General features: G+C 36.0%; 1 protein-coding gene across 2 annotated transcripts in view; it reads right to left on the bottom strand.

The window, feature by feature from the left end:
- LOC117214929 (cadherin-87A) overlaps nt 1–26,967 on the bottom strand; it is a 538,333-nt gene that overhangs the window by 242,261 nt on the left and 269,105 nt on the right. For both annotated transcript variants that reach the window (XM_033461288.1, XM_033461289.1), the window contains one exon: nt 14,689–14,744. In XM_033461288.1, coding sequence (XP_033317179.1) covers nt 14,689–14,744 — 56 coding nt within the window. The remainder of the gene's footprint in view (nt 1–14,688; nt 14,745–26,967) is intronic.

Here is a 26,967-nt window from a genome sequence, read left to right as displayed (position 1 = left end):
AGAGTTCATTGATTTTCCTCGCTACTTATTACTTTTCGTTTATATAATACCACGTAGTTATCATTCAGACAAATCAATTCACTGTTGTCGACGACAGATCTTCGATTAAACAGAGATTAACTAAAATTTCATCCCAATAAATGGAGTTCTTCCGTGCAATAGCTTTTAGCATTAGATTCAGGTTTGGTTTGAGTTTGGTAATGGAAAAAGAAATTACAAAGGCAATTACAATTTACATGGAATTCTATGGTAATTATACACAACAGACGCCTATTTTTGATGTTGAATTCTTCTTTTCATTAGAAATAACTTTATTTCAAACACAGTATTTGTAATCTGCATTTCCTTTGTATGAACAGGCGAGTGATCAGCTTTAGAAATACGAGATGAACTACGCTCTATTAGACAATGATTTATATTACAGTGGATGCGTGTTCTGACAAACTACTCTTTTCGTAGAATGAAATACCTGAACATCGAATTCCATACATTCATAAGAATTTATGTATACTATCTACCGCGTAACTGATATGAAATCAGAACTCCTCGGCGATGAGTTATCACGTACAATGTATAGAACTCGATTGTATGTAATAGAAACGACTCAGCATTTTGCCGACGTTAAAAAAAGACAACGCAAGTGAACAAGAAAGAGGTGGGAGAATCGGCTGGGCGAAAGGAAATATATCGGTCAGACAATGTTAATGCAACAATGGAACTTTTTTGTTTGCAATTTTTGTCGAATAAAACTTTCACCAATGTAATTGGCAGGTTTGTCTGAGTAAAACAAGACCAAACACGATATAATTTGAAGCATATTTGCTTATCTACTGACATTAATTTATTTTCTTTCGTCTATTAAGTATACATGTAAATGTGATTTAAACTATATCCCCTTTGGACTCATTTTAATCAGAAAAATCTCACAAATCCGTTAGAACAAGTTTAATTAAAAAAAAAAAAAATAAAAAAGTTTCTTCGTTGTCTCGTGGATGATTAGTAGCTTGTCACGGACGATTGAATTTGCATCAGGTTACTCTACTCAACCATCGTACTTTGCGATGTATCAAAGAAACGATCGATCAATTGTGGGGAACATAGTGACGAACAATTTGCAGAGAAAATGTTGTATGCGTTTGATTTAATTCGTCAGAATAATAATTTGTCAGAACACGCATCTGCTATATCCATAGCCTTATCCGAACCGTAGTTTACAAGCATAATTTCAGTTATATGATCACGCGTTGAATGCGGTACAGAAACAACTGCTCAACTTCAGTTTTCCGAACATCAGCTGCTACTTGCTCGAACTAATAATAAGAGCTGCAGGTTATAACTAATAAACCGCTACCATAGGAACTATTCCATCAGTTGAACAGTTCTGCCTGCCAATTAATCCAGGTAAAGCACGTTCTATCCTAATAATATTTCTCCCAACATTCTATCCACTATCCTATTTAGTTTTTTGACCAATTTTAAAATGTAACAATTGTACAAGATGCAAAATTGACTAAGAAATTCAGTCGACGCACCACATGCGTCAATAACAGCGAATGTATTAGGAAAGCTCGTTGAATTCATCTATTAAAGAAAATTCTATCTTTCGAACTTATTTTTAAAATCATAGAAATCTGAGCTCTTAAACCCGGCCAATTTCGTATGATAATTTACGCAAATATTTATGTCAAACACTATTTTTATTGGTCACTAACAAAAGTTTATTACAATCGCTTACGCAGAAGGTAAGTATCACATGTAAAATTCAAATTAAATACGGGGGCAAGTCGTAAATTCGATTCGAAGTTTATACGAAAAGTTATTTGCCAATGCTGTAAAAATTTCTACGATAAATTCTAGTTTTCGAAATGGAAGCTAATATGTTTTATGATCTTGACCCACTTTTCTTCGATGGAAAGTATGACTTTTCGGAAGAATCATGTTATAAATGAAGCAATTAGTTCACAAGATCGTTACAAATGTCAATTTTATTACGTTTCAAACGCTGATATGTTCTTTAATATAACAATAATATTTATGCTTTAAATGCAGCTTACATTTTACAATTTGTGGTCAACGTGGATTGCACTTGAAACTGTGATCTATACCGCGACGATATAAATTGTAAGAAAAAGAATGAGATTACTAAACTAAGATTCGCTCCTGGATTTTCTCTTTGCCGGAAGATTAATGTATCAATTGAGTTGTCCAGACTATCGAGTGTTCCGGGTTTCCGATTTTATTTTATTTTCCCAAGTTATATTGGTTTCCTTCGAGTTTCTCTATCTGAGCTTTTATTTCTTTAGAAAATAAGAATTTACAGTTACTTTTCGTTAGATTCGACTTTATTTCGCGATATTAATCATTTTTAAGTGTCGATTGTTACAAGAGGAATTAGAAGATTTAGGCGAGATAGACGACGCGCGCGTTTCCGAAGTAACCGACACATATGACGATCTTGTAGTCCGAATACACACCCTCATGGATGATACACCAGCATCGTCGTCGAAATCACAAGGCTCCGAGTCGTCTAATGTCGCCGAGCCGACATCAGTTAAACTGCCGGAAATTCACCTGCCTACTTTTGACGGTGCCATCGAAAATTGGCACTCCTTTTACGACTCCTTCTTATCCACTATCGATCGAAGCGAGCGACTTACATCCGTGCAGAAATTTCACTACCTACGATCCTCTTTGACCGGAAAGGCCGCGCGAAGTATACAATCGTTAGCCATCACCGAGTCAAACTATGCAATCGCCGTCGACGTGCTTAAGGAAAAATTCGACTGCCACCGTCAAATCTGCATGCGCCACCTAGACTTGCTTTTCGACTATCCGAAAATAGTTAAAGAGACACCCGAAGCCATAGACGACTTTCTCGAGACGGTCAAGATAAATATCCAAGCGTTAGAGAACCTCGGTGACCCAATCACATCAAACACCGTTCTTCTCAAGTTACTTACATGGAAGCTACCCCCAGCCATCATTCGCAAATGGCAATGCACCTTACCAGACAAGAAATTGCCGTCATACACGCACTTAATAGACTTCTTACAAACAAGGACAAACGGCGATCAAACGAACGCTCCAACACCAATGAGAAAAGGGGATACCTACCAACACACTCGTCACCGACAAAACGTACGGCATGAACGAACACATATTACAGATCGGATGTGGATGTGTCCGACCTGCAAAGGATCTCACGAACTCAGATATTGCAAGGTGTTTAAGGCCAAATCGGCTACAAAACGCCTCGAAGTTGGTAAACAGGAGATCGAGGGTTCGTATCCCTCCGGGGCCTCCATACTCCCCCCGTTGAGAGGGTACCGATCAAAAGTTCTGTAAGGTAAAGTTAATTGGAGCTGCCGCCCATCTCCATGTTGATAGTTGATGGCCCGTATTCTGCTGGATCGACTTGGCTCGATGGTAGGACGAGCTGCGTGGCACCTCGATCCAAGATGCTCCTTGCCGTGTGAACAACGGCCGTCCGGATGATGCTATCGTCCCCAGGGTGAACTTGGCGAAGGCCCGTTGCCTGGATGGCACGTTGTCTCCCTTGTAGTCTAGATCGCCGTTTTCCTCGTCGATGCCGAGCGATTTCCAGGTGAAATTCACGACCCAAGAAGTGTCGTGAATCTTGCTTCTGGAAGTGTCGTTAAACACCTCGGCCCAGGAAGTATCGTCGAAGGGAACGTCGGTGATGCTTGGTGAAGATTCATCAAGCGCGGTGCGGAGGTTTGAGGTTGATTGGGAGGCTGGACTCCCCCCGATGACCCGCTCGAATCGCATTCTCTTAGTGATGATTCTTGGTAGAGGAGAAGCGTTGGGCGTCGTGATTTGGACTTGTTTTGCCATTGGAGAGTGTGGTAGCGTCGTTGCAGCCAAGGGTGACTTCAGGGAGAAGTCCGTGACACGCGACTTGTTCGGTGTGGCGCTCTGTGAACTCAGTAGAGAATCGTTGAGATCAGATAGAATGTTCTGTAAATTACCGATACCATTTGAGTGATTAGTCATGGTATTAATAATGAGGCAATGATTCTGAGTAGGGCCAATTGCAGGCGTAGCACATTTCTGAGGTGGCGAAGGAGGAGTCTTCGCGTTACGTCTCGAAGTGTGACTGTCCGATGCAATGTTTCTAATCTCGGGTGGTGCAGATGACGTGATGTAAGAGAGATGATTGGACGTCGATACGTTGTGTTGGACGTCCATCGTGTAAGTATTGGCCGAAGAAACACTGCCCCTGGATGGTTTGTTCACAGTGGATTTCGAAGCCTTTACAGTAGGTTTCGACTCGACGTTGACCTTGTTGCTATCCTGGATGGGATTCAACCCGTTACTATCTAGGTTGTGGGCTGCGGTTAAAGAGTCATGAACGTTCGATGCTAATGTGGTTGTCGTCGGGCCGCGTTTAGGTGACACGTTGCGAGTGTGATGCGATGAGCTTCGCGTGTCATGCGATGGGATCGGTGGTCTCTGGAACCTGCTAGGAGTTTTGTTGCTGCATTCCGGAGGTTTTGGATTCGCTACTCTCTTGGAGGCATCCGTTGAGGAAGAATTAAGTTCGATGAGAGCGCTCAATCGTACTACCAGATCCACATAGACATCGAGTAAGTCCACAGGTGCGATGTCGTCGAGCTCAAGTAATTGGTCGTTGACAATGTTAAACCGTTTCCAAATGTCGTCGACTTGTTTTCGATAAGTTATTAAGGTGGCCTTGTAGTGCTGACCAGACTGTTCGTATTCGTCGAGTGATTTCGATACGGCCTGGAATTGGTCGCTTAGATTGCTTCGCTCCCGATGCAAGGAGGTGATTTCTGTTTCGTTTCCGGTTGCCATTGTTTGTTATATAGTTGAGAGTGGAGTGGTTATAACTTACTTCTGTTGACGATTGTCTAGTTGCGGCAGGAGGCTGCGTGGTTGCGTTTCAACCACCGAATTATACCTCGTCAAGGGTGACGATCCTTGACGTTACTGACCTCGCTGGGGGGTAACGCTTCCGCTGCTGGTTATGTTGGATTCACGTGGCACTGTATGATAGTGGGTGTCACTGGTATGCGCTTTTCACTTGACGCGTGATGCGGCTTTGAGGATCGAATGATTCGACCGGTTACGTGTCCACACTTTTCACTTGTCACTGAATCCGGCTCGAAGGACCAAATGTTTCGACCGGATGGGTGACAAAACTATCCACTGCCACTGATGATCCGGCTCGAAGGACCAAATGTTACGACCGTTCGCGGAGAGACGCGGTCGCGAGGAAAACGCGTCAGCGAGAGGCGTAAATTCTCGCTACGATTCGGTGAATCGACGCCGCGAAGTAGTCGTTCCCCTGTTTCGGTAAGATAACAGAGGTGGTTAAATGAGTATGACGCAGTAGAGTAAGTTATATTTCACCGTTTATTCCAACAACTTATAACGAAGGCAGTTACGCTGGTGCGTATGTACGAGATGAATGAGTGACTGATCTGCGGATGTGTATATATCCGGTTAAAGGATGTTGACCGTTCGAAGGATGTAAAATCAGTACTGTCTTGGGAGACGATGCTGTCTCGGAGGAAAGCTAAGGATGGGTGTGTCTAGCACACGGGACCATCGGATTTGTTGGTGCCGATGTTAGTTAAGAGAGTGAGGGAAATAGGCTTCGTTGTTAATTGGTTAAACGAAGGGTCTTAACCGCCCTCGAGAGAAAGTGGTTAGTGGGAGGAAAGTTGCAGCGTACGTGAGAAAAACTAACTTTCCCTAGTTAAGCCGTGGTAGACAATAGTCTTTGGAAATTCTTCGGAAATAGACGTTTGTTTGGTTTGAAGGACCTTTACTAGGAAATCTATGAGATTTATGGAAGGTACTTGAGGTTATTGAGGGTACGCAGTGAGTATCCGAAGACATCTGGTTGCCATCTTGCCCGTGGTGTGTGGCCTCGGCTCGGTAGTGTTACGCGACGTAACAGACTCACTTTGTCATTTAAATTTTGAATGGTGTTTGACAGAATTTGTTAAGAAGAAACGTTTATATATTTAAATATTTTATCTATTTCGGATTAACAGAATGACATATGTACTTTTGTTATTATTCATTTATATTTTCTCTTATATCATACTATACGTACTAGTGCAATATTTAAACAATATTTCATTTCAAAATCGTTTATGGTGTAAATATGGAGAGGAATATTTCAAACGCTAAAATATTAAACGAATATAGAATATTAAACGAATGGAAGGTATTTCTTAAACTAAATTTTAGTCGATCAAATAAACGATATGCATACGTAATTACTTAAAACCACACGATTTTAATGAAATTTTTTTAATAAATAGGATACTCTTGAAACTTTAAACGAAATCTTCTCAACCGTTTCCATGTTTGCAATATGTTCGACACAGTTTCGTATTTCTGAATATTTAAAAAGCCAAGTTTAGTAAAAAAAAAAAAAGAAAAAAAGAAACTTTATAATGTAAAAATAATGAAATGGTTTTATATTATATTTTTTACATCTTAAAATCTTTGTTTCTAAATTTATATTACATAGATCATTGAAATACGATAATTTATGATTTTCTTACAAGATCATTTCAGAATTGAAATTGTTCGACTGCATTTTTTGTTTCCGCGAAAATCAAACTTCTATAAATTTATTTATCGCAAGCAAATTATACAAAATAAAATTTTCGAATAAATTAAACAAAATAATGTTTGTGCTATCATACGACTTTTTGTACTTTCCACTCTGCAAAATTTATTAGCATCGTAAGTATAGCTAATATCGCTGGCCAAATTTGAAATCGTTTTCAAGCCAAGCGTAAGACACAATTTTATATCAAATTAGTCTCAAACGAAAGAGACATCATTTGTCTTTCACGTACATAAAATATGTTTCTTTATACATTTTCGATTACGACTTTAATCCCTTGTTGACTTCTGGTGATGCTTTCTTCAAAATACTTGTTATCGGCGATATTAGAAGCATTGTCTCATATGTGTGTTGCCACAAACAGCAATACATTAATTTATAACATTTTATTTCTCCAAATAGTGCCACCATATAGCGTGTGTAAATTTGTAAATCTATCTTAATCTATACAGGGTGGGGCGTTAATCGTAGTACATACGGGCAGGGGTTCATACTACGTGAAAAAATAAGGAAAAAGTTTAGTATAGCATTTTTTAATTTGAGATTTCGTCTTCGAGAAAATTGACTTTGAAGATTTGACAAAATTTAATTTAACTTAAATGTTTTAAATTTGTTTAATTTCGGGCTAAACAAGAGTAAATAGTCGACAGGGATTTAAAATGTATTTGAAAATAAATAAGATGCTTCATTGCGAAAAAGATCGAAAGTTCGAAAATGTATCATGCGCGTGTACGAGATCAGTTCGTAATTAAACATATTTGAATTTGATTTGCTCGAATATGATGCTTCAAACGAGAAAGTTTTATTTCACATTCTGAACTTATTTTCACGTGTACAGTAACCCCCAGTGGCTTGTTCGCCTAGTCGCCTCTTAGCCAAGTTTAAAGCACATCCGACGAATTTTCAAACTCGATTTCCTCAGAAACGAAGCGTCATATGAAAAAATTCTATTCTACATTTTCGACTTATTTTTTCACGTAGAATCATCCTCTGACCGATTGCACTACGATTACCGTTCCACTCTGTATATGTAACTTGGTCAATCTCTTACTCCTCTTTCTAATATATCTGCAAACTGCTACTGCTGCTTCCTATACATAAGAATATTTACAAATTTGGGAAAATAACACCACACAAATATATCATAATTCGGCAAACAAGAAATAAATCAATAGACCTTTGAAAATCATCTAGCCGGCAGACGTTTCCAGTCCAATTACACGCGTACGTGCGGCGTCGTATTTGAATACATCGTTAGAACGTGATTGACGCGTATTCGTGAGCGGGCAAACGTTGCCCTTTGAGTGATCAATCGTACACAGAGGTGGTTGCAAACAAGTCTGCTTTCAAAAACCATACGTACGCCTGTACCGGTACGTTTTATTAGCTTTTTTACGCGTTCGACGCGGCGCGAATATCACCAACGAAAAGAAGCATTTATTTCGAAGAGCAAACCGTTCGTTGCGATTCATCTCTGACTCGACACGACAGCGCAGCAATTAGAGGAGAAAACACAGAGAAAGAGAGAGAGGGAGAGACGATACAACTATATCCTCGCCTCGGTTCCAGATATTCTAATGTTCTACATGTCCAGCATAACGGTGACACCTGTACAGCAGAGATCGTAACAGGTTAATTCAGATTGAAAAGATCATAGTGTAGGATCTTTATTACACTTTATTTTATTTACGTTTATTTACAATAAATGGATTAGACAGATGTTGGTTAAACAGGAAACGATGGTTGTTTAACGTGAACTCTTAACTTTGCAACTCTCGTCACTACGGTTCCAACGTTCTCTCTCACGCGGACCACACTATCTCGACAACGCAATTCGCCCTCTCTGACTTCTCGATTCACACTCTCTGACTTTTCAACTGACACTGACTGTTAATTCGTCTTTGTCCCTTAGCATCCCTTTGTCGTTTGTCTTAGTCCCACCACGCACGTGTTCTGCAACCGCTCGTGGCCAGGGTCACGCAGGCCTTTTCCGCGAAACTATTCGATTGAAGGACCGACGATATATTGTTGTAGTGCCTGTCGACACTTTGGCTTTTTGGCGACATTGTTCATACACTAACTTCAATTATAAGAGCCCTGCTCTAGCGTACATATCTATCTTATCTTCGTGCGCTAAGTTATTATCTATTTATCTCTGCTCAACAGTGTAATCTAAGTGTTGGAAATACATAATTTATAATTCTGTGAACCACAGTGTTATACAAACTAAATCACCCCTATTATCTCAACGGAAATCAGGGGATCGGTCAATTCGTGGCGTTGATTGCTATAATCTCTTAGGTCTCTCGTCCACGATACTACAATAGTATACGTGAAGATTTTGGCTAAGAATAATCATTATAAACGACAAAAAATGCAAGTCTTAGTTTGAAGAATCCAGCAAACAGTTTAAAAGTTATGTAAAGTTGAGCGTTTATGGCGTATCTGACGGCCCGCTTTACGTTGGCTTTTCCACGTTAGCTTTTCCACGATTCGCCCAATGAGCGCAGAGACCTGGCTAACAAATGCACGTGGATGTGGGTCACTTTGCGGCGGAATTTTGAATTCTGAATATTGGATTAGGTTTGGGTTATGTTTTATTCTCCGGTCATCCTTACGCTAGGTTCACTTCGATATCAGTTCGATAGAAGCAATATCATACTAACCACCAAAATACGCTTAAAATGCTGTTTCACGTGTGCATAATTCTCGAACCACTGGATTCCTAAAGTTAAAACTTGCACTTTTGCATTCTGCACATTGAAAACTGTTAAATTGCAATAAAAAGAGGCGATAATTTTATGTCCTTCAAACCGAACTCTAATCAAAATTTTATTGGTTATCGGTAACCATAATCGATGTCAGGATTCTTTTTGGTTACCTGTTACCATTATCGATAATGAGATCTTATGGTCATCGACAACCACTATCGATGACAGAATTAATATACAGAATGGTTGGTAACTGGTGGTATAAGCGGAAAGGGGGCGATTCTACGCGAAAAAAGAAGTCAAAAATATAGAATAAAAACTTTTCGTTTGAGGCTTTGTTTTCGAGAAAATCGACTTTGAATTTTCGCTCGGTACGCGTGCGGTACGTTATAACGGATCTCACTGTAGATCGTTGTCTCTATGGAAAAATTAAAAAAAAAAATTTTAAAAAAACATCTTTATTCTATATTTTCGACTTCTTTTTTCGCGTAGAATCACCCCCTTTCCGCTTGTACCACCAGTTACCAACCACCCTGTATATCGTACAATACGATGATTAAAGATGCTTCTAAATTATCTTATACAATTCAAGCGTTGTTAATTTACTGTTGCCGGCGTATGGTACAAATAAATGGTCAGCTATGCGCATCTGGTTCGGTTGTATGGACAAAACAGAAAAAAAATGCACTGTTTTCCCTGGAATTTAATGACTAGAACGTCTAATATAAAAAGAATAAAATGAGATTGTAATTACAGTGGAGTCTCGGTTAACCGAAGTTTCGTATTATCCGAGGTGCATTGGGCTTTGTCATAACCTCATTTTTTTCGAAATTTTAATACGAAGCGTAGACAAATGTAAATAGTTAAATATCGCGAGACCAGTTAGCAAATGTTCGATCAGTTAAATAATTAACTCAGCCTAAATACACGTACGATATTACATTATCAAAATGTTTTCTACGATTTTATTATACGATTTACCGACACTAATAGACTTTTCCGTATTTTTGGAGCATTCGATTATCTACTGCATTATTTTTTGCCGAATATTCTACTGTACGGACGTTCATCCATTTACGGAAAATTTCAAGGTAGGAAAATTTGCAGAATACGCGTAATGGTCGAAAACATATAAAACAATCTTATAAAATATACAATACATAGACACATGCAGCTTACATTCCTTTAATTACGTGCGGCTAATTACCAATTACGCACAGTTCAAGTGTTCGACGATTTAATCGTCCAGACATATTATACACGTCTGAGTATGAAACTGCTCTATTACCTGTGCAAACTATTTACAAGTACATAACGCCATTGATTAACTAAACTCTGAACAATGGCCCTCCTCAAATATTAAAGTCGCCGCAATTATATTGAACGGTTTCGTTCGATTGATACGAACGAGGTTTAAGGACGTTCAATTCCCTGGAAAGCAGATGCAGCTGCGCCGTTGCCACGAACAATCGGAGCTTGGGAGAGAAAATGGGATGATGGCGAAAACAGCGAAGAATGGAAGAAAAGGGGAGACAGTCGTGGCGAGCGAACGAGTGACGCGCGAAAGGTAAACAAGCGCGCGTGCAAATAAAGTAACAAATCCGAAACGGTGGCGGATATGGGGGTGAAAAGTGGATGAAGCCGGAGGACAGGAGCGTTGAGAGAAAAAAAAGCGCGAAGGAGAAGGGAGAAACGAGGGAGAACAACGTTCCTTCCTTTGCTTCCGCTGGAAAATCCGTTTCACAGCTTCGCTAAGATATGCGGTTTTCTAAGAGGGGGAAAAAAGAAGAAGAGGAAGAGAAAGAAGGAGAAGGAGAAGGAAAGTGGCAAGACCCTTCGGTGGAAGGTTCCTGCTTCCCCTAACCGGAACAAGAAAATGCCCCTCTTCTCTCTTTTCCTGCTTTCGCATTTTTCGCGCCTTATTTCGTGTCGTCTTCCTCAATCTTTGTTTTCGTAACAGAGATGGACGTTATTCGACTAATTGCAAGTAAATGCAGCGAATAATTGAAATAAACAGATAAATACAGCAAAATTGCCTTTATTCGAATAACCACTATCAGAATAAAATTTATATATTAATATATTCTATATACTATATTATAATATATGTTGTTATTTTTATACTCAGAGGTAAGAGCAGAATAGTTATTATTTTATTGAATGGATAAATCTATCACACCGTTCTGAGCCAAAAAAACCTTTATTGCATGCGCTTACAAAAGCTGGGGATAAAAACGAAAAAGCATCTTAAACCTATCGATTAAATCTATCGATTGTAACTAAGATCATCCTCTAGTTACTATTTCTTATAACTAACGCATCTGCATATGGATGGCGAGCACGAACTCATTGTCATTTTCAACAATATAACTATATTATATATAATTATATCATATTATTAGTATAGTTATATATAGTATATTATAGTTATATTATATATACTACATAATATAATATAATATAATATAATATAATATAATATAATATAATATAATATAATATAATATAATATAATATAATATAATATAATATAATATATACTATACTATATAATATACTATATACTATATTATAATATAACTATAATATACCATATATAAGTATACCAATAATGTAATATAATTATATTATAATATAGTATATAGATTACAACTATGATAATAATATATTTTATTGTATATTATAATATAATTATATACTAATACTAAAATATTCGAAACCAAAGCCCAACATAATATACGAATGTTGTATCATTCGAACACTTTGCTATCCGAACATAATGTTTTTCAGTACATACAATACATATTTAAATAAGTACATATTTTATTAATGTCTATATAAAACGTAAAAATTCTATCATTTTTCCGATTGAACGAGTCCCGGTCGTAATAATTTACAAGAATGTACAAGAGAAAGGAGAAGCAAAAGAGGACGTAAATAAAAAACTTGGAAGTGTAAGTGCAACAGTATTGGCAAAAATACACGATGTTTTGAAAGCCATGATCACAGATATTAAAAACCAACAACGCGATATTGAAAATTATGAAAAGCAGGTAGGTTTTTCAGATGCTGCATACAGTAGAGAAGAAACCCCAAGTATACTGACGTAATGAAATGGCTTCATCGTGATACAAACGACGATAACGACGATTTTATTCAAATGGAAACAGCAAACGAAAGTGATAATGAAGACGTGCCTTGTCATAACGAAGCATTCGTGGCATTTACAGAAAGGCTTCGATGATTCGAAATACAAAAAGAACGTAACTCTATGCAGTTACTTATGTCGACAAAATTGTGTGACTTGGCAGCCAAAAAGATGCGGCGTCCATAAATATTTCAAGAATCTGCCAATTAATTTTAATCTGTGTTTGAAGAAATAAAATTTTATAGTAGAAAAGTGATTGTTCTATTATGGGAAAATTCCATTATCCGAATAATTCTCTTTCTCTATTAATTCGGTTCTAACGTAATTGCAAAGCAATAAGCAATATACGTTATCTAACATTTTCATATGAAGAGTGTTACGCTAAGAGGGTATACGATAAGAAGGTCGGGACATTGCAAAAGCTGAACTAGAAGGGGTGTGGAAATATCTCGAAGAAAGGAAAGGAAAGGGAAAGTGCCAAGGGTAAAAGCTCTGACAATTTTGTAAGTGAGTCGTAAGAAGGATTTTGTGCCAACAACTCGAAAAGACCAGGAACTTCCTACGTATGATTATACATATACGTACGCAAGCGAAGGGCCAGTTATGTTTGCCGAAAGTGGTATCGAGGTGTTGCCTAAGCTGTATATATACACATAGAAGCTTCTTATAGACAGTATATTTTGATGAAATGATTATTACCAACATTGGAAACCTCCAACACTACATATCTTTCAAATATAAAATACCAAATGAAAAGTTACTTCGTTTGATAGCTCAATATGAAACGATTGGAAGAAAAGTCACGATTATTTCAAAATATTGGTTTGGTAACTGTCATTTATTTTTTTAGTCATCTTTAAAGTCATTAGGTGGTATTGACAAAATCCCCAATCACTTAGTTGTCAATCCAATAGTACCTAAATAGTCGAAATAAACAATATTTATTTTATTTATTTATTAAACTTAGTCCCTGCCTTTCGGCTTTGGACGACTTCCGGTTTACATACTTTGAAATAAACAATATATTCATTACATAATTTTCTTCTTAGGTATTTTATTGAAGTAACTGCCATGTTTGCTGGGTATTTTATGCTTCAAGAATGATCAATATTATATTAGAATATCCAAGTTTCATTATCTGAACAATATTGCGCGGTAACGAAAAACAAATATACATAGTAGAATTTCGATTATCAGGATACCTACTACTGACGGAATGATTGCTTTCTGTAACATCGAATAACGAAACATTCGATTATCGAAACAGTGTTGCTTAATAAGTAAGGGACAAAATTATGTATTTAATTATGATTATACAATATCTTAATTTATCTTATTCTTTCTGCGTAGGTTATAATTCTTTCTTATACAGGGTGGTTGGTAACTGGTGGTACAGGCGGAAAGGGGGTGATTCTACGCGAAAAACGATCTACAGTGAGATCCGTTATAACGATTTTAAAATTCAAAGTCGATTTTCTCGAAAACAAAGCCTGAAACGAAAAATTTTTATTCTATATTTTCGACTTCTTTTTTCGCGTAGAATCACCCTCTTTCCGCTTGTACCACCAGTTATCAACCACCCTGTATATTTCACAGTATTTTAATTGAAAAGATCGTTTACTATATATACTTCAAGGAACAACTTTATAGAATTTAATTTAATATATATTTAATATAGAATTTAATTTAAGAGTAATTGAAATACAAATAGTTGTTTTCCTAGAACGTATATGAACTTGTCAGCTCCATTGCAACCGAAACTTTCCATATAGTTCAATGAATATCGAACAATTGGAATTGGCAGCCATCTGGAATGTTGGAGTTTAAGGCGAAATTATCTAACGGTTTGAACAAATCGTCTCGTTAAAACCATAGGTAAAAAAAAAGATTTTACCCCGGATCGTGTCAAATCAATTAATCACTTTTCCTCTTTACACATACAAAATCATATTAGATGAATGAACAAATCTTTTCCAAAATTAACTTAGGAATCGACTTGATAATTAAATCTCAGACTACAAATAGCTGGAAGTATTTAGCTAAAACGTATGAACGATTGAAATTTGGAAAAAATTAATTGTCTTTCCTTGCGATTGCACAAATTCTTTCGCAATAGATCCAGAGAACATTGGAGAACATTGGAATTCTGCCAAGATAGAACGTTTAGACATAGAAGAGAAGCAGAGAGAATCACTCACCAGTGCGTGTGGCCAAAAGACAAATTGCCAGCAACGTCGCGAGCTTCTTGGAAAACCTGCAGGCAAAAGAAACGTGTTGATTATTGATTGAACCTTCAGTCAGTAACAGTGGGCAAATAAAACAGTGACCGTACTATAATTCCAGTTCCAGTCGAAGATTAATTGTTTGATTTCTTCGAAAGTATTTGCAATTGATGGCTAGATTCTGTTCGGGCCTGATAAATTACAGACAAACTTCGTCTACCTCGAAATAGAAAGGTTAAGAACGTAGAAAATTTATCTGATTCAAATAAAGATGCAATACGATTCGAATTTGTACAATCGATAGATACAATCAAATATAAACATAATTTAGAGTGCTATTAAATGTTATTAAATGGTAAAGAAATAAAAGCTTGATAAAAATTTGTTTCATCAGCTAAAGATTGGGACAAATTATGGATATTTTATATATTTTTCCTATTATATAAATTCTATATTGTGCCTTTTTTCTTGCTACAGCAGCAGATGAAAGTCCTCGGCCAAGTGGGAAGAAATCAAATTTGGAGTTTCCTTAGTGTAATCTTTAGGCGGTTGGTTAACGTTTAAGGATCGTAAGTTATGAAAGCATTTTTATCTAAATAAATTGACTCTATTATGCGCTATACTATATTATACTATACTATAGTGTATCTATCTCTATACCTCTCTATACATTTCTATACTCTATCAAATATCGAGAACTTATTTTTAATTTGCGCAACATCTTCGCACCTGAAATCCTCCGCTATAATTTGCAGAAAAAAAATAACTGTTAGAAATATCGCTCGTTTAGCGTAAGTCTATGGTTGGTCAACGTTTCGAGTTGTAAATTATAAAGGCATTTTATCCGGATGAGTTCACCCTCGATGTGTATAATGTACTATGCTTTAACAGAAATGATACTGAAATATAAATGAGTACGGGAGCATAATGTCATACTTTACTGTGGAGAATTCTTTACGACACAGCACAACGCAGTAGGTACTCGTCTGCTGCAGGAAAACAAGTCTGAAAATACAGGCAACTGTCGTGGTGCATGCAATGAATAAGGTACATAACTAATCAGCCACACGAGACCATACAGTCATGACAAAAACTGACAGGAAGACTAACAATGAGACGATCCACGCTTTCCCTGTTAGTATCGCTTTTCACCTCGTTTATTCAAGACTTGTAAACTAGTTGTAAGTACCATTCCTAACGCGTGTTGACGAAATGTAATGAATGAGGTTCGCGTGCAAGTTAATGATGTTCCATTTATCTACATCTCGCTATAAAAGAGAACCTCAATTTGGTAAAGCAAAACGCTCCGCGCTGAACCAATTAAATAACATCGGTGTAGATATTCGACAATTAGAATTAACAAGATATTTAGCGCGACTATAATAATTCGTGGATATCATAAAATTATTTAAACAATCAATTAATTACATTAATTATATTAATAAACCTTGATGTTCAGTCGGGCCGTGCTTAATATTTGCACTTGCTTAAGATCGCTGTTTATGCTGTATATTAATTTCTTACTAAATATATGTTGGCAATAAATATTCTGTGATTTCTATGTACATTTTCTGATCGGTTTTAAACTTGACTAATCATGGCGGTCGTGTCTATTTCGTAGAAACTACAAAATTATTTAAATAACCAATTAGTTACATTAATTTTATTAATAAACCTTGATGTTCAGTCGGGCCGTATTTAATATTTGCACTTGCTTAAGATCGCTGTTTATGCTGTATACTAATTTCTTACTAAATATATGTTGGCAATAAATATTCTGTGATTTCTATGTACATTTTCTAATCGGTTTTAAACTTGACTAATCACGGCGGTCGTGTCTTGTTCGTGTCTATTTCGTAGAAACCACAAAATTATTTAAATAAGCAATTAGTCACATTAATTTTATTAAGAAACCTTGATGTTCAGTCGGGCCGTATTTAATATTTGCACTTGCTTAAGATGGCTGTTTATGCTGTATACTAATTTCTTACTAAATATATGTTGGCAATAAATATTCTGTGATTTCTATGTACATTTTCTGATCGGTTTTAAACTTGACTAATTGCGGCGGTCGTGTCTTGTTCGTGTCTATTTCGTAGAAACCACAAAGTTATTTAAATAACCAATTAGTCACATTAATTTTATTAATAAACCTTGATGTTCAGTAGGGTCGCATTTAATATTTGCACTTGCTTAAGATGGCTGTTTATGCTGTATATTAATTTCTTACTAAATATATGTTGGCAATAAATATTCTGTGATTTCTATGTACATTTTCTGATCGGTTTTAAACTTGACTAATCATGGCAGTCGTGTCTATTTCGTAGAAACTACAAAATTATTTAAATAAGCAATTAGTCACATTAATTTTATTAATAAACCTTGATGTTCAGTCGGGCCGTATTTAATATTTGCACTTGCTTAAGATCGCTGTTTATGCTGTATATTAATTTCTTACTAAATATATGTTGGCAATAAATATTCTGTGATTTCTATGTACATTTTCTAATCGGTTTTAAACTTGACTAATCATGACGATCGCGTCTCGTTACATGTTTCGTATAAAACGTAAACTATAGTAACAGTTGAAATATTTTCGTGAGTATAGCCGGAATTTATTAATTATAAAGGTTCTGTTTTTTAACAACACGATGTCGAAAAACGTATTTGAAGGATTTTACTGTTCAAAAATAACCTACTTAAAGGATGTTATTGTTGCTTCAAAAAATTTTCCAGAAAGATTTCGTGAAGCTAGCCGACAGTTGCCAAAAATCCTTGAAAAATACTCGTAAAACGAGCAGCTGTCTTAGAACATCTCTATGAACTTCCCGTGTGATCTCCGCTACGTCACGCAAACGCTCAAACGAACACAATTACCACGTACGCAAGTATGAAATTCGCGACGTTAATAGCGCATTTCCTTCATCTGTTTTCCTTACCAGTTGATGCTGCAATTAGCAACGTCATCCAATCAATTAGGTCAGGAACCGAGCAGGACTCGCCTACTGCTGCTTACCATTGCATAGTACGCAAGCGAAACAAAATTCATGCACACAATTGGATTCGCATACGAAGCAACCCACGTTTGCCAACATATGCACCTAGCCAACCTTGCGGATAACTACGGATCAATTACGTGACGCTGGATGTCGTGGATGCATCGACCGCGAGTGTACACGAGATCCACAGGGTGTCTACATCGGCACTGTCGCCATTTACCGCAAGGAAACAGTTCACTTCCGGCTGCATTCCGTTACGAGGCGTCGCCACGCTATCAGCGCTGTTCTCTGTCGCGATTTCTCGCGATAATCCCTTCGTCCTCGTACGTGATTCCCGAAGGGAGAAACGTATTCGGTATTCGTAAAATGTTTGAACAAGGTTTTATGCACGAAGGACTGCAAATGAGATTCTTTGAATGTTTCAGATCGCATGTACGCCTGGAATGCTTTAATTCTTAATTCTGAAGCAAATGAAATAACAATAATTAAATTATTCATTCAATTACTTGTTAATTACAACCAAAGCGAATGGATTTGACGAAAGTAGCTGCCAACTTTATTTGATTTATTGTCTATCTTGTCTGTAATTTCGTAATTTTGAACATGTATATGTATATTAATATCCACATGTACATTAGTATGTATATATATGTCGGAGATGAAAGAACACCGGAGCCTTTGGAATTTTGGATAATCCCGCAACATTGTAACCTAGAGTCTACTATAGCTGTGATTGAACGATTGTAGTTATTCAATCCGATTGTAATTGTTCGAGAGTTGTGATAATGAGCTTGAGCTCGAGGCGACAGTCAGTCGCCGAACGTAGCCGCGGTCACGGGATGAACGCTTTGTCTAACAAAGGCATGGAATAATTCTATAGCTCTCCTTAAAAAGGAAATATTTGTAACACTCGACAGTAAACATTCCAACGGTCTCTGTCCCGTAGCTCGCCACACGCAGACCCTATTCTTCGAGTAAGATGATTGCCAGATGTCGATGCGTCTCCGCAGTACATGTTCGGCTAGCCCGAGGGCCCGTTATAAATCTTAAGATTTAGTCAACTAAAGTCCTTCAAACAGACAAACAGTCTTTGTCCCAACTACGGGAAAATAGGGGAGACCTATTTTTCAACGAGCGGCGTCTCCCACTAGCAACTTTCCCTCAAGGGCGGCTAGCATCTTTTTCTAACCACCGATATGGAGATTGACCAATTAGCAGCAACGCCAATTTCCCTTACTTTCTGAACGAAGGCTTTTCTCGACGAATCCGATGATCTCGTGTTCTTAGACACACCCCATTATAGTTTTTCTCTGTGGCATCATCGGGACGGGAAAGTCATTCCCGCTCGCGATCTCATCGATGAAAAAGAGTAACTCCTTACGACCAGTGAATATTACGCGTCCGACTTAGATTTTGTGAGTACGTTCATCTATCATCCCGTCGACCGCGGATTCGTTATTGAACCTAGGATCATTGTCACTAGTTTCTCGAATACCTAACTACCACGGTTACTTGTCCGGTTCTATAATAATCGTATTTGCACTAGTCAATGTCTTTTCTATTGCACAACGACAACGTGTAACCCAAACGAAGATTCGTTTCAAGCCCCTAACCCTAATTCTAATGTAAACCCGACATATATATATATTAATTAATTATTTATTAGTCTAATTATAAAGATATTAGCGTTCTATAACATAATTTGGTAATATGGAAATATCGTCGATAATGATTTGGTATACCTTCGTAATATCTTTATTTCTATAGGCAACGAAAGACTGGCGAATTATTTATTAATACATTTCGCGAAAATGTACGATCAATATTCTTTTCATCTGTATATATGGTGTTCATCGATGGCATAACATGGTCTAAAAAAGTCCAACATCGTTAGTATAACGATGCAACTGACGATAATGCTCGTTATCACGGTGAGACGGACATGGTGATATTGTCGGTGGAAGAGGCGATGTCTGCCATTAAATCGTATGCGAAAAGCTTGTATACACGTGTCAGAGAACCAAATTAGCTGACGTTGAATATAATGGTTACATTGGAGTCGCGGCGGCCAAGAAGCACCGGAACACATTTATCCCGTGATATCGTCGAAAGACACATCAGGCTGATTTACGTTCCAAATGTATAATTATAATTTAACAATACTCGAAGAAGCGAACGCCGACATCGTAATTAATAGCGTACGAAATGTAGTGGAATTATGATGAAGCGGTTAAATTCGTCTTCCTTTAACAGTCAATTGATGTTTGTAAAATGTTTCGTAATTATTCTCCGTGGAAATTAAACACACATCTAGTTAAATAATATTTGACAACGATCTAATTCCAGGATATATAAAAAATAAAATTCAATTCGTAACAAAATTGTACCATTTCGTACCTATGGCGAGTACTTGATGAAATAATTTTGTTGTAATAATTAAATAGACTTTCGTGGTAATCTGAATGTAAAAAGATACATTGAAATTTATAATTTATATTTCTGGCAGCAATTAATTTTCTCTCTATATTTATATGTTCCATATTTATAATTTAATGAAGATACGAAGCTTCTTCTTCAATGTCGCTTCTAGTAAATAATATGATACGCTTAAAATATCGGAATAGCTAATAACTCCATTTAACTACTATGCAACGACTAATAACACAGATGTATCTTCTACTTCAAATCACAAAAATCCGCTGTTACTTTCTTCGTTATTAGTAACGTCACACGCTTTCTTCTTCTCGCTGTAAATTCTTAACGACGACAAAAATTAACTCGTACTATCCAACGGTTGATATTCATGTCCTCGCTCCGAAAGTTCGATGTTAAGTTCACCGATTAATATATCTTTGCCCGTCTAACGTTTAATGTAACCGAGGCCAGCATTAAAAGCGCTAGTTTTCGTTTTCTCATGATTTATGGAGCTTTATTTCGGTGATGGATGGCCTGCGGTCGCTTTGATTCCGGTCTGCGATAATACCAGGCATTGCGAAATGGAAACCACGACACACCGCATCGACGCATTGAGCAGCGTTCACTATCAAAACGCACGTTGAGGTCGATGCATTCCAGTGGCATCAGTCTGCGTATAGCACGCACCGCAGGACGTCAGTACTATGTATGTATGCGACATACATATATACCTATACCTTATACCTAATGAAATCAGTAAATGTCTGTCTGTCGTTTGCACAACTCGGAACATCCCACGTCTGATAGCATTATCAAAGCAATAATTTTCATGGAAAAAAGGGGAAATCTATGTTCGCGTTACATCGTGTCGTAAAAACAATAGAAATTTATGACTTGCACTACGAAAGGAAGACGAGAGATGTAACTTGTGGCGTACAGATATATTTGTTTGCAAATAAATTTCAGAATCTTGAGAAATTGAAATAACTTTATGATTTAATTAAGTATATAATAATTAGTAATTTAACAGGCTGTAATTGAAGTGAAACAAACTCCAGAAGTTTTTGACGAAAGACTGAACAATTGAACGAATGAACAATTATTTTCAACTATCATGACCACATAAATTCTTCGAATTTAAGAAATGTGCTACTCTCTGAATTAACCATTGAATCGTCGCTGAATCAATTAAATCTGTTGAATATATAGTACATTTGTATTGCGCGTGCGAGAGTGAGGGAACGTGGAGCGAAAACACACACAAGTACGTATCCTCTGCTTGGTACGTATGTGAGTTGGCATGATGGCCAAGGCCTCCATTGAGATAAAAGAGAGAAGCGCAGTGTGAAATCTCGTACCATAGGCCTGCGGCTAGTAGCCCACGTGGCGAGCAAAGTTATGCGAATATTAGAATAAAGTTCTTTGTAATGTCTCTCCAAATGCTCTGCATACTTTAACAGAATCAACTGAGACGAACGAAAGAAACTATCGATCGATGGCGTTTCAAAACTAAAAATACAAAGTGGAAGATGGAAATACGTCTGATGCTAATGCGAATTACAGAACAGGAAACTTTTATTCCTTCGCATTATAATATCAAAAGATTTATTTAGAAACACTTCACTCAAGAACATTTCGAAACGCGTTTAATGTATTAATATATTCGACGCTTTTAAAACGCCTCCGCTTCAGCCATCGACTTCGTCATTCGACGGTAATCCTTCAATTCCGTTAAATGACCAACCTATAGCCGAACATAAACAACGGCGGATGTGCATCGATGGGACAAACAATGTTTGTCGTCCAATTGCCTGTGAGAATGGTACCACAGCAACTATAGGATCAGTCCCTTAATGTAACCACGTTTGCTACAACATCAGTTGTAAATAGGGACCAATTCATTAGTTGACAAACTGTGTCATTGTTACATTGATGATACTTTACAAAGGAGAATGGAGAATGTATTTATCGTTTACCGGCTATACACAATGAGGACACACTATAGCCTAGTTAGTGGTATCATTATCGCCTTGACAAAGATACTGTCTTATCTGTCGTTTCAGCAATAATTCCGCGCTATTGATCAACACCATACAGTTCACGAATTTCATAGCTATGTTGCGCATTGTATTGATTATGCAACCTATCGATTGAAGTCTGTTTATTTACTGCTGGATAGTTATGGAAAGCAGAAGTACTTTTGATGTAATTTTTAAAGACATTTCTATGACTCTTTACCTTTATTCGATAAAAATTATTTTATGATATTAATCTTAGAAAAATTGATCGAAAATTAGTTTAAAAAAATTCAAATTGTCCTACGTGCTTAATACGATTGAGTATAATAAAGAATCTACTTCTGACAACAGACACGAATATAATATACATACTTAACACTCTCGAGACGGGCTGCTCTGACAAACATATAGACTGAATTCCCAGGTGTTTTTGGAGCGATTGAAAAAGATTCAAAGCGACCAATATTACATCTAACATACTGATAACGGTTTCGTATTGTTCAAACAATTAGTGTAAAACACTTTCATAAATTTTCGTTTATAGCATTCATTGCTTTTTTTACTGTTTTATTTAACAGTAGTTAAAATTTATATAGGATACCGCATGGAGTATGAAAGACGCGAATTTGCGCCTCTGGCCCCCAGAGTGTTAATACGATTGGATATAATAACGAAAAATATTTCTAGCAGTAGACACGAATATAACATATGTGCGGGTATATTAATGCAATTGGGTATAATAAAAAATCTATGTTAGAATATGCATAATTATAATTTTTATTACAATTTACTGTAATTATATATTGATTATATATGACAACATATAAATACAGATACGAGTATAATATACGTAAGGGCATATTAATACAATTGGGTATAATAAAAAATCTATGTTAGAATATGCATAATTATAATTTTTATTATAATTTACTGTAACATATAAATACAGATACGAATATAATATACGTAAGGGCATATTAATATTATACAATTGGGTATAATAAAAAATCTATGTTAGAACATGCATAATTATAATTTTTACTACAATTTACTGTAATTATATATTGTATTATATATAACAACATGTGAACACAGATACGAATATAATATGCGTACGGGTATATTAATACAACTGGGTATAATAAAAAAATCTACTTTAGGATATACATAATTATAATTTTTATTATAATTTCCTGTAATTATATATTGTATTATATATAACAACATGTAAACACAGATACGAATATAATATGCGTACGGGTATATTAATACAACTGGGTATAATAAAAAAATCTACTTTAGGATATACATAATTATAATTTTTATTATAATTTCCTGTAATTATATATTGTATTATATATAACAACATGTAAACACAGATACGAATATAATATGCGTACGGGTATATTAATACAACTGGGTATAATAAAAAAATCTACTTTAGGATATACATAATTATAATTTTTATTATAATTTCCTGTAATTATATATTGTATCATATGTAATAACATATAAATACAGATATGAATGTAATATACATTAGCTGAATGTAAAATTTATTGCAAACCAAATTGATCGAAAGTATAATCCGACATTCTAGGAATCGACGTTTCGAATATGCATAATTTTAATTTTTATTATATTTTACTGTAATTATATATTGTATTATATATGTAAATATATTTACAATATATATATTATATATGTACAATATGTAAATACAGATATGAATGTAGTATACATTAACTGAATGTAAAATTTATTCCAAACCCAGTTGGTACAAAGTATAGTCAAATATTCTAGGAATCGACGTTTCGAATATGCATAATTTTAATTTTTATTATAATTTACTGTAATTATATATTGTATCATTTGTAATAACGTATAAATACAGATATGAACTTAATATACATTAGCTGAATGCAAAATTTATTGCACACCAAATTGATCGAAAGTATAGTCAAACATTCTAGGAATCGACGTTTCGCGAACATCAATTGGTAACATTTGGCCCGTTCAAGTTCCTGATAGCTGAGTCGATCACCAAGAATTTTCGATCAGCAGTGCTACTGCAAACTCCAAACTTTAAGCAACCGACGAAAGTTTAATAGTTTAAGATAGAAGCTAAGTAGATCGAGATAGTAAGGTAATTAATGCACGCAGTTGGTTGGATCAGTTTGTAGTCGTTAAGTAACAATGACTAGCGTGAGCGAGACGAGGAAAGTGGATGGCAGAAATATTGAAATAAATCACTGTAAAGTGCAAAATAATGATGAGGAATTAATTGTAGTTGAACAAAAATATACATTGCACCGATAAATAAAGTAAAATTCTACATAAGCTGAGATGTATGCCAATGTTTCAAGACATGTATCAACTTGAGTCAATTATTCGAAACAGTGCTATAATTTTGTATTATGTATCCTGCGTGCATGATTAGATGCATTTCGATTTATTTCTTTTACACGACAAGTTTCGAATTAATATCTCGATAATGTTCTAAGAACATTAAAATTCCATCATCAGTGCACCTACTTGGATTCTTATCTTAATTCTGAGCTAAACTCAATCGTAGAAGTGAGCAGACAAAAGTTTTAGCTACATAACCAGCTTGCAAAGTATTTCAATATACTTCGACAAAATTACCGCAACAATGTATGGACCTTAAAATTACATTAAGCAGTAAATCAAACTGGCTATAAATAACACCCGCAATGAATCTTCCTCCCAGTATCTGTAACAACATGTGCTCTTCGGCAACATGCAGGACAGATATTAACAAAGAAAATGCAAAACATATGACAACTCTAATTAACGTCGCCCGCACATATTAAACCCTTTCACTATGCGCAGCAGAGTTTAGCCGTCAGTATCCTGTCGCTGTGCAGGACACTTGTGCTGCTGGTCTATATTTCACCGTAAACAGAGTATAACAATATGCAAATTGAACACAAAAGTCTGCAAGTGTGAAGCTTTCCAGCGCAAGATTTCGACAGACGATTAAGAACATTTTTAGCTCTACTAATTCGCATTTAAAATTTAAGATAAAATCAAATGCTAACTACCGACACACAGTTAACAAATACCATAAAGAAATAAACATTCAGGATAGATTTTTAAAGACGAGTGGCCTGCAGTTAGAAGTTTTTGTGGAAGTTTCACTTCGCCAATTATTTGCCGAATTTGTCTAACGGTCACTCAAATAAAATATCGAGTTTCACTAAGAAATATGAGAAATAATAATAATAATAGTCATAATATAAAATAAAATAATAATACAATACAAACGATGAAATAAAAATAATAATGAGAGAATACACCAAAGAATTCATTACGTAACAAGCAAATTGAGAAAAGATAGTAGAAAGCGAGAAGAGATAATTTCATTTCTTCGCGAAAGAAAGCAAACGAAAATGTTCGCACAGACCTAACAGATAATCCAAGTTTGTCAAAATAAATTTTAGCGATAGGGTTAAACTTGCAACAATGTCTGCGGCATAATAACGAGAAGCACAAAAGCTTTGAGCAAAGTTTTATCGAATAGGCGCATCTTCCACATAGATCGGTAAATGACCGCGCGTTAATTAGTTAACGCTGAACATCGCAGCTACATCGCCACCGATGCACAAGAGAACGTACTCGACGATGTCACTGCACTGTAACGGCAGTGCTTCATCGCGATATGACTAAGCTAACTTCCCTCCTAACTGGACATGTTTAATAAGGCCCGAGCTAATTGCATCAACTATTAAAGCCGCAGTTACCTGGACAACGTGGATCGCATTAATGTTTCGCAAGGGTGTCGTCACCTGTTCAACTTCTATCCGCAACTAAATCATTCATTGGAGAAAGCCAATCAACTGGAACACGTCTGTTCATCGATTTCAGGCAATCGTAGATCTCGCCTTTAGGCAATAAATTTGTCTCAGCTTAGTCGTTGACATACTGCGCTTAAGTTCTCTAACTATTTTGCAAGAGGCAAGTAAGCACACTGAAGAAAAATAGTAATTAATAATGTATTTGCATGGGATGTACGATAACATCTTAAAAGGCAGTGAAAATGAGATACGAAATTATTTTTCATTGGAAATTGAAATCTCCGTATAAGAATTATCTTACTGTATACTATACGTCATATGTTGCGAAAAGAATTACATTTACGAAATAGAGATGATTTTTTTATATCATTAGGTTACGACTTTTAGAAAATGAATAGATAAAATTGCATTTGTAGAGGACTTGCGTAGGATGTTTGATCGTGAGATTTACTAGACGTTATTGCTTGTTGAAATCGTCGAATATATTTAAAATAATAAATTAGTATACAGACTATATTCGCTGAGACGCTCGTACAGTGTATAAGTCATAAAATAGGATTGCTGATAACTCGTTAATTAGATCGCTGATAATTCGTTGATAACTGGTTGATAACTGATCGACAACTGACTGTAACTCATTTCCTTGCGATCGCGTCCGCTTGTTTATACTGGTCGGGGGAGAGTGGGAAAATTCAAATTCATGCGTCAAGGCGGTGTCAATGTCCCGAGGCAAAATAACAACATGAGTTGAATTGTCCTCTAACTCATGTGCCGCCACACATTTATCGCTGTAGTAGATTACGCTTACATTTCTTGAATTAATTATTCGGGTTATTATAAGGAAATAGTCGCTTTGATTAAAAAGATTTATTCAAGTTACATTTATTGAGTCGCGTATTATAGCAATTCTTTTAATATTTGTATATTTTAGCACGTATAATTTTCACAAAAAGGAATATTAAAATTACAATTCACTTCATAGTTGCTTAACCTCGTGGCGATTAA

This window comes from Bombus bifarius, unplaced genomic scaffold (genome assembly GCF_011952205.1).
Source record: "Bombus bifarius isolate JDL3187 unplaced genomic scaffold, Bbif_JDL3187 scf7180000009275, whole genome shotgun sequence".
NCBI classification, from domain to species: Eukaryota; Metazoa; Arthropoda; class Insecta; order Hymenoptera; family Apidae; genus Bombus; species Bombus bifarius.
Note: the sequence above shows the minus strand (reverse complement) of the source record. Positions and strands in the feature narration are given on the sequence as shown.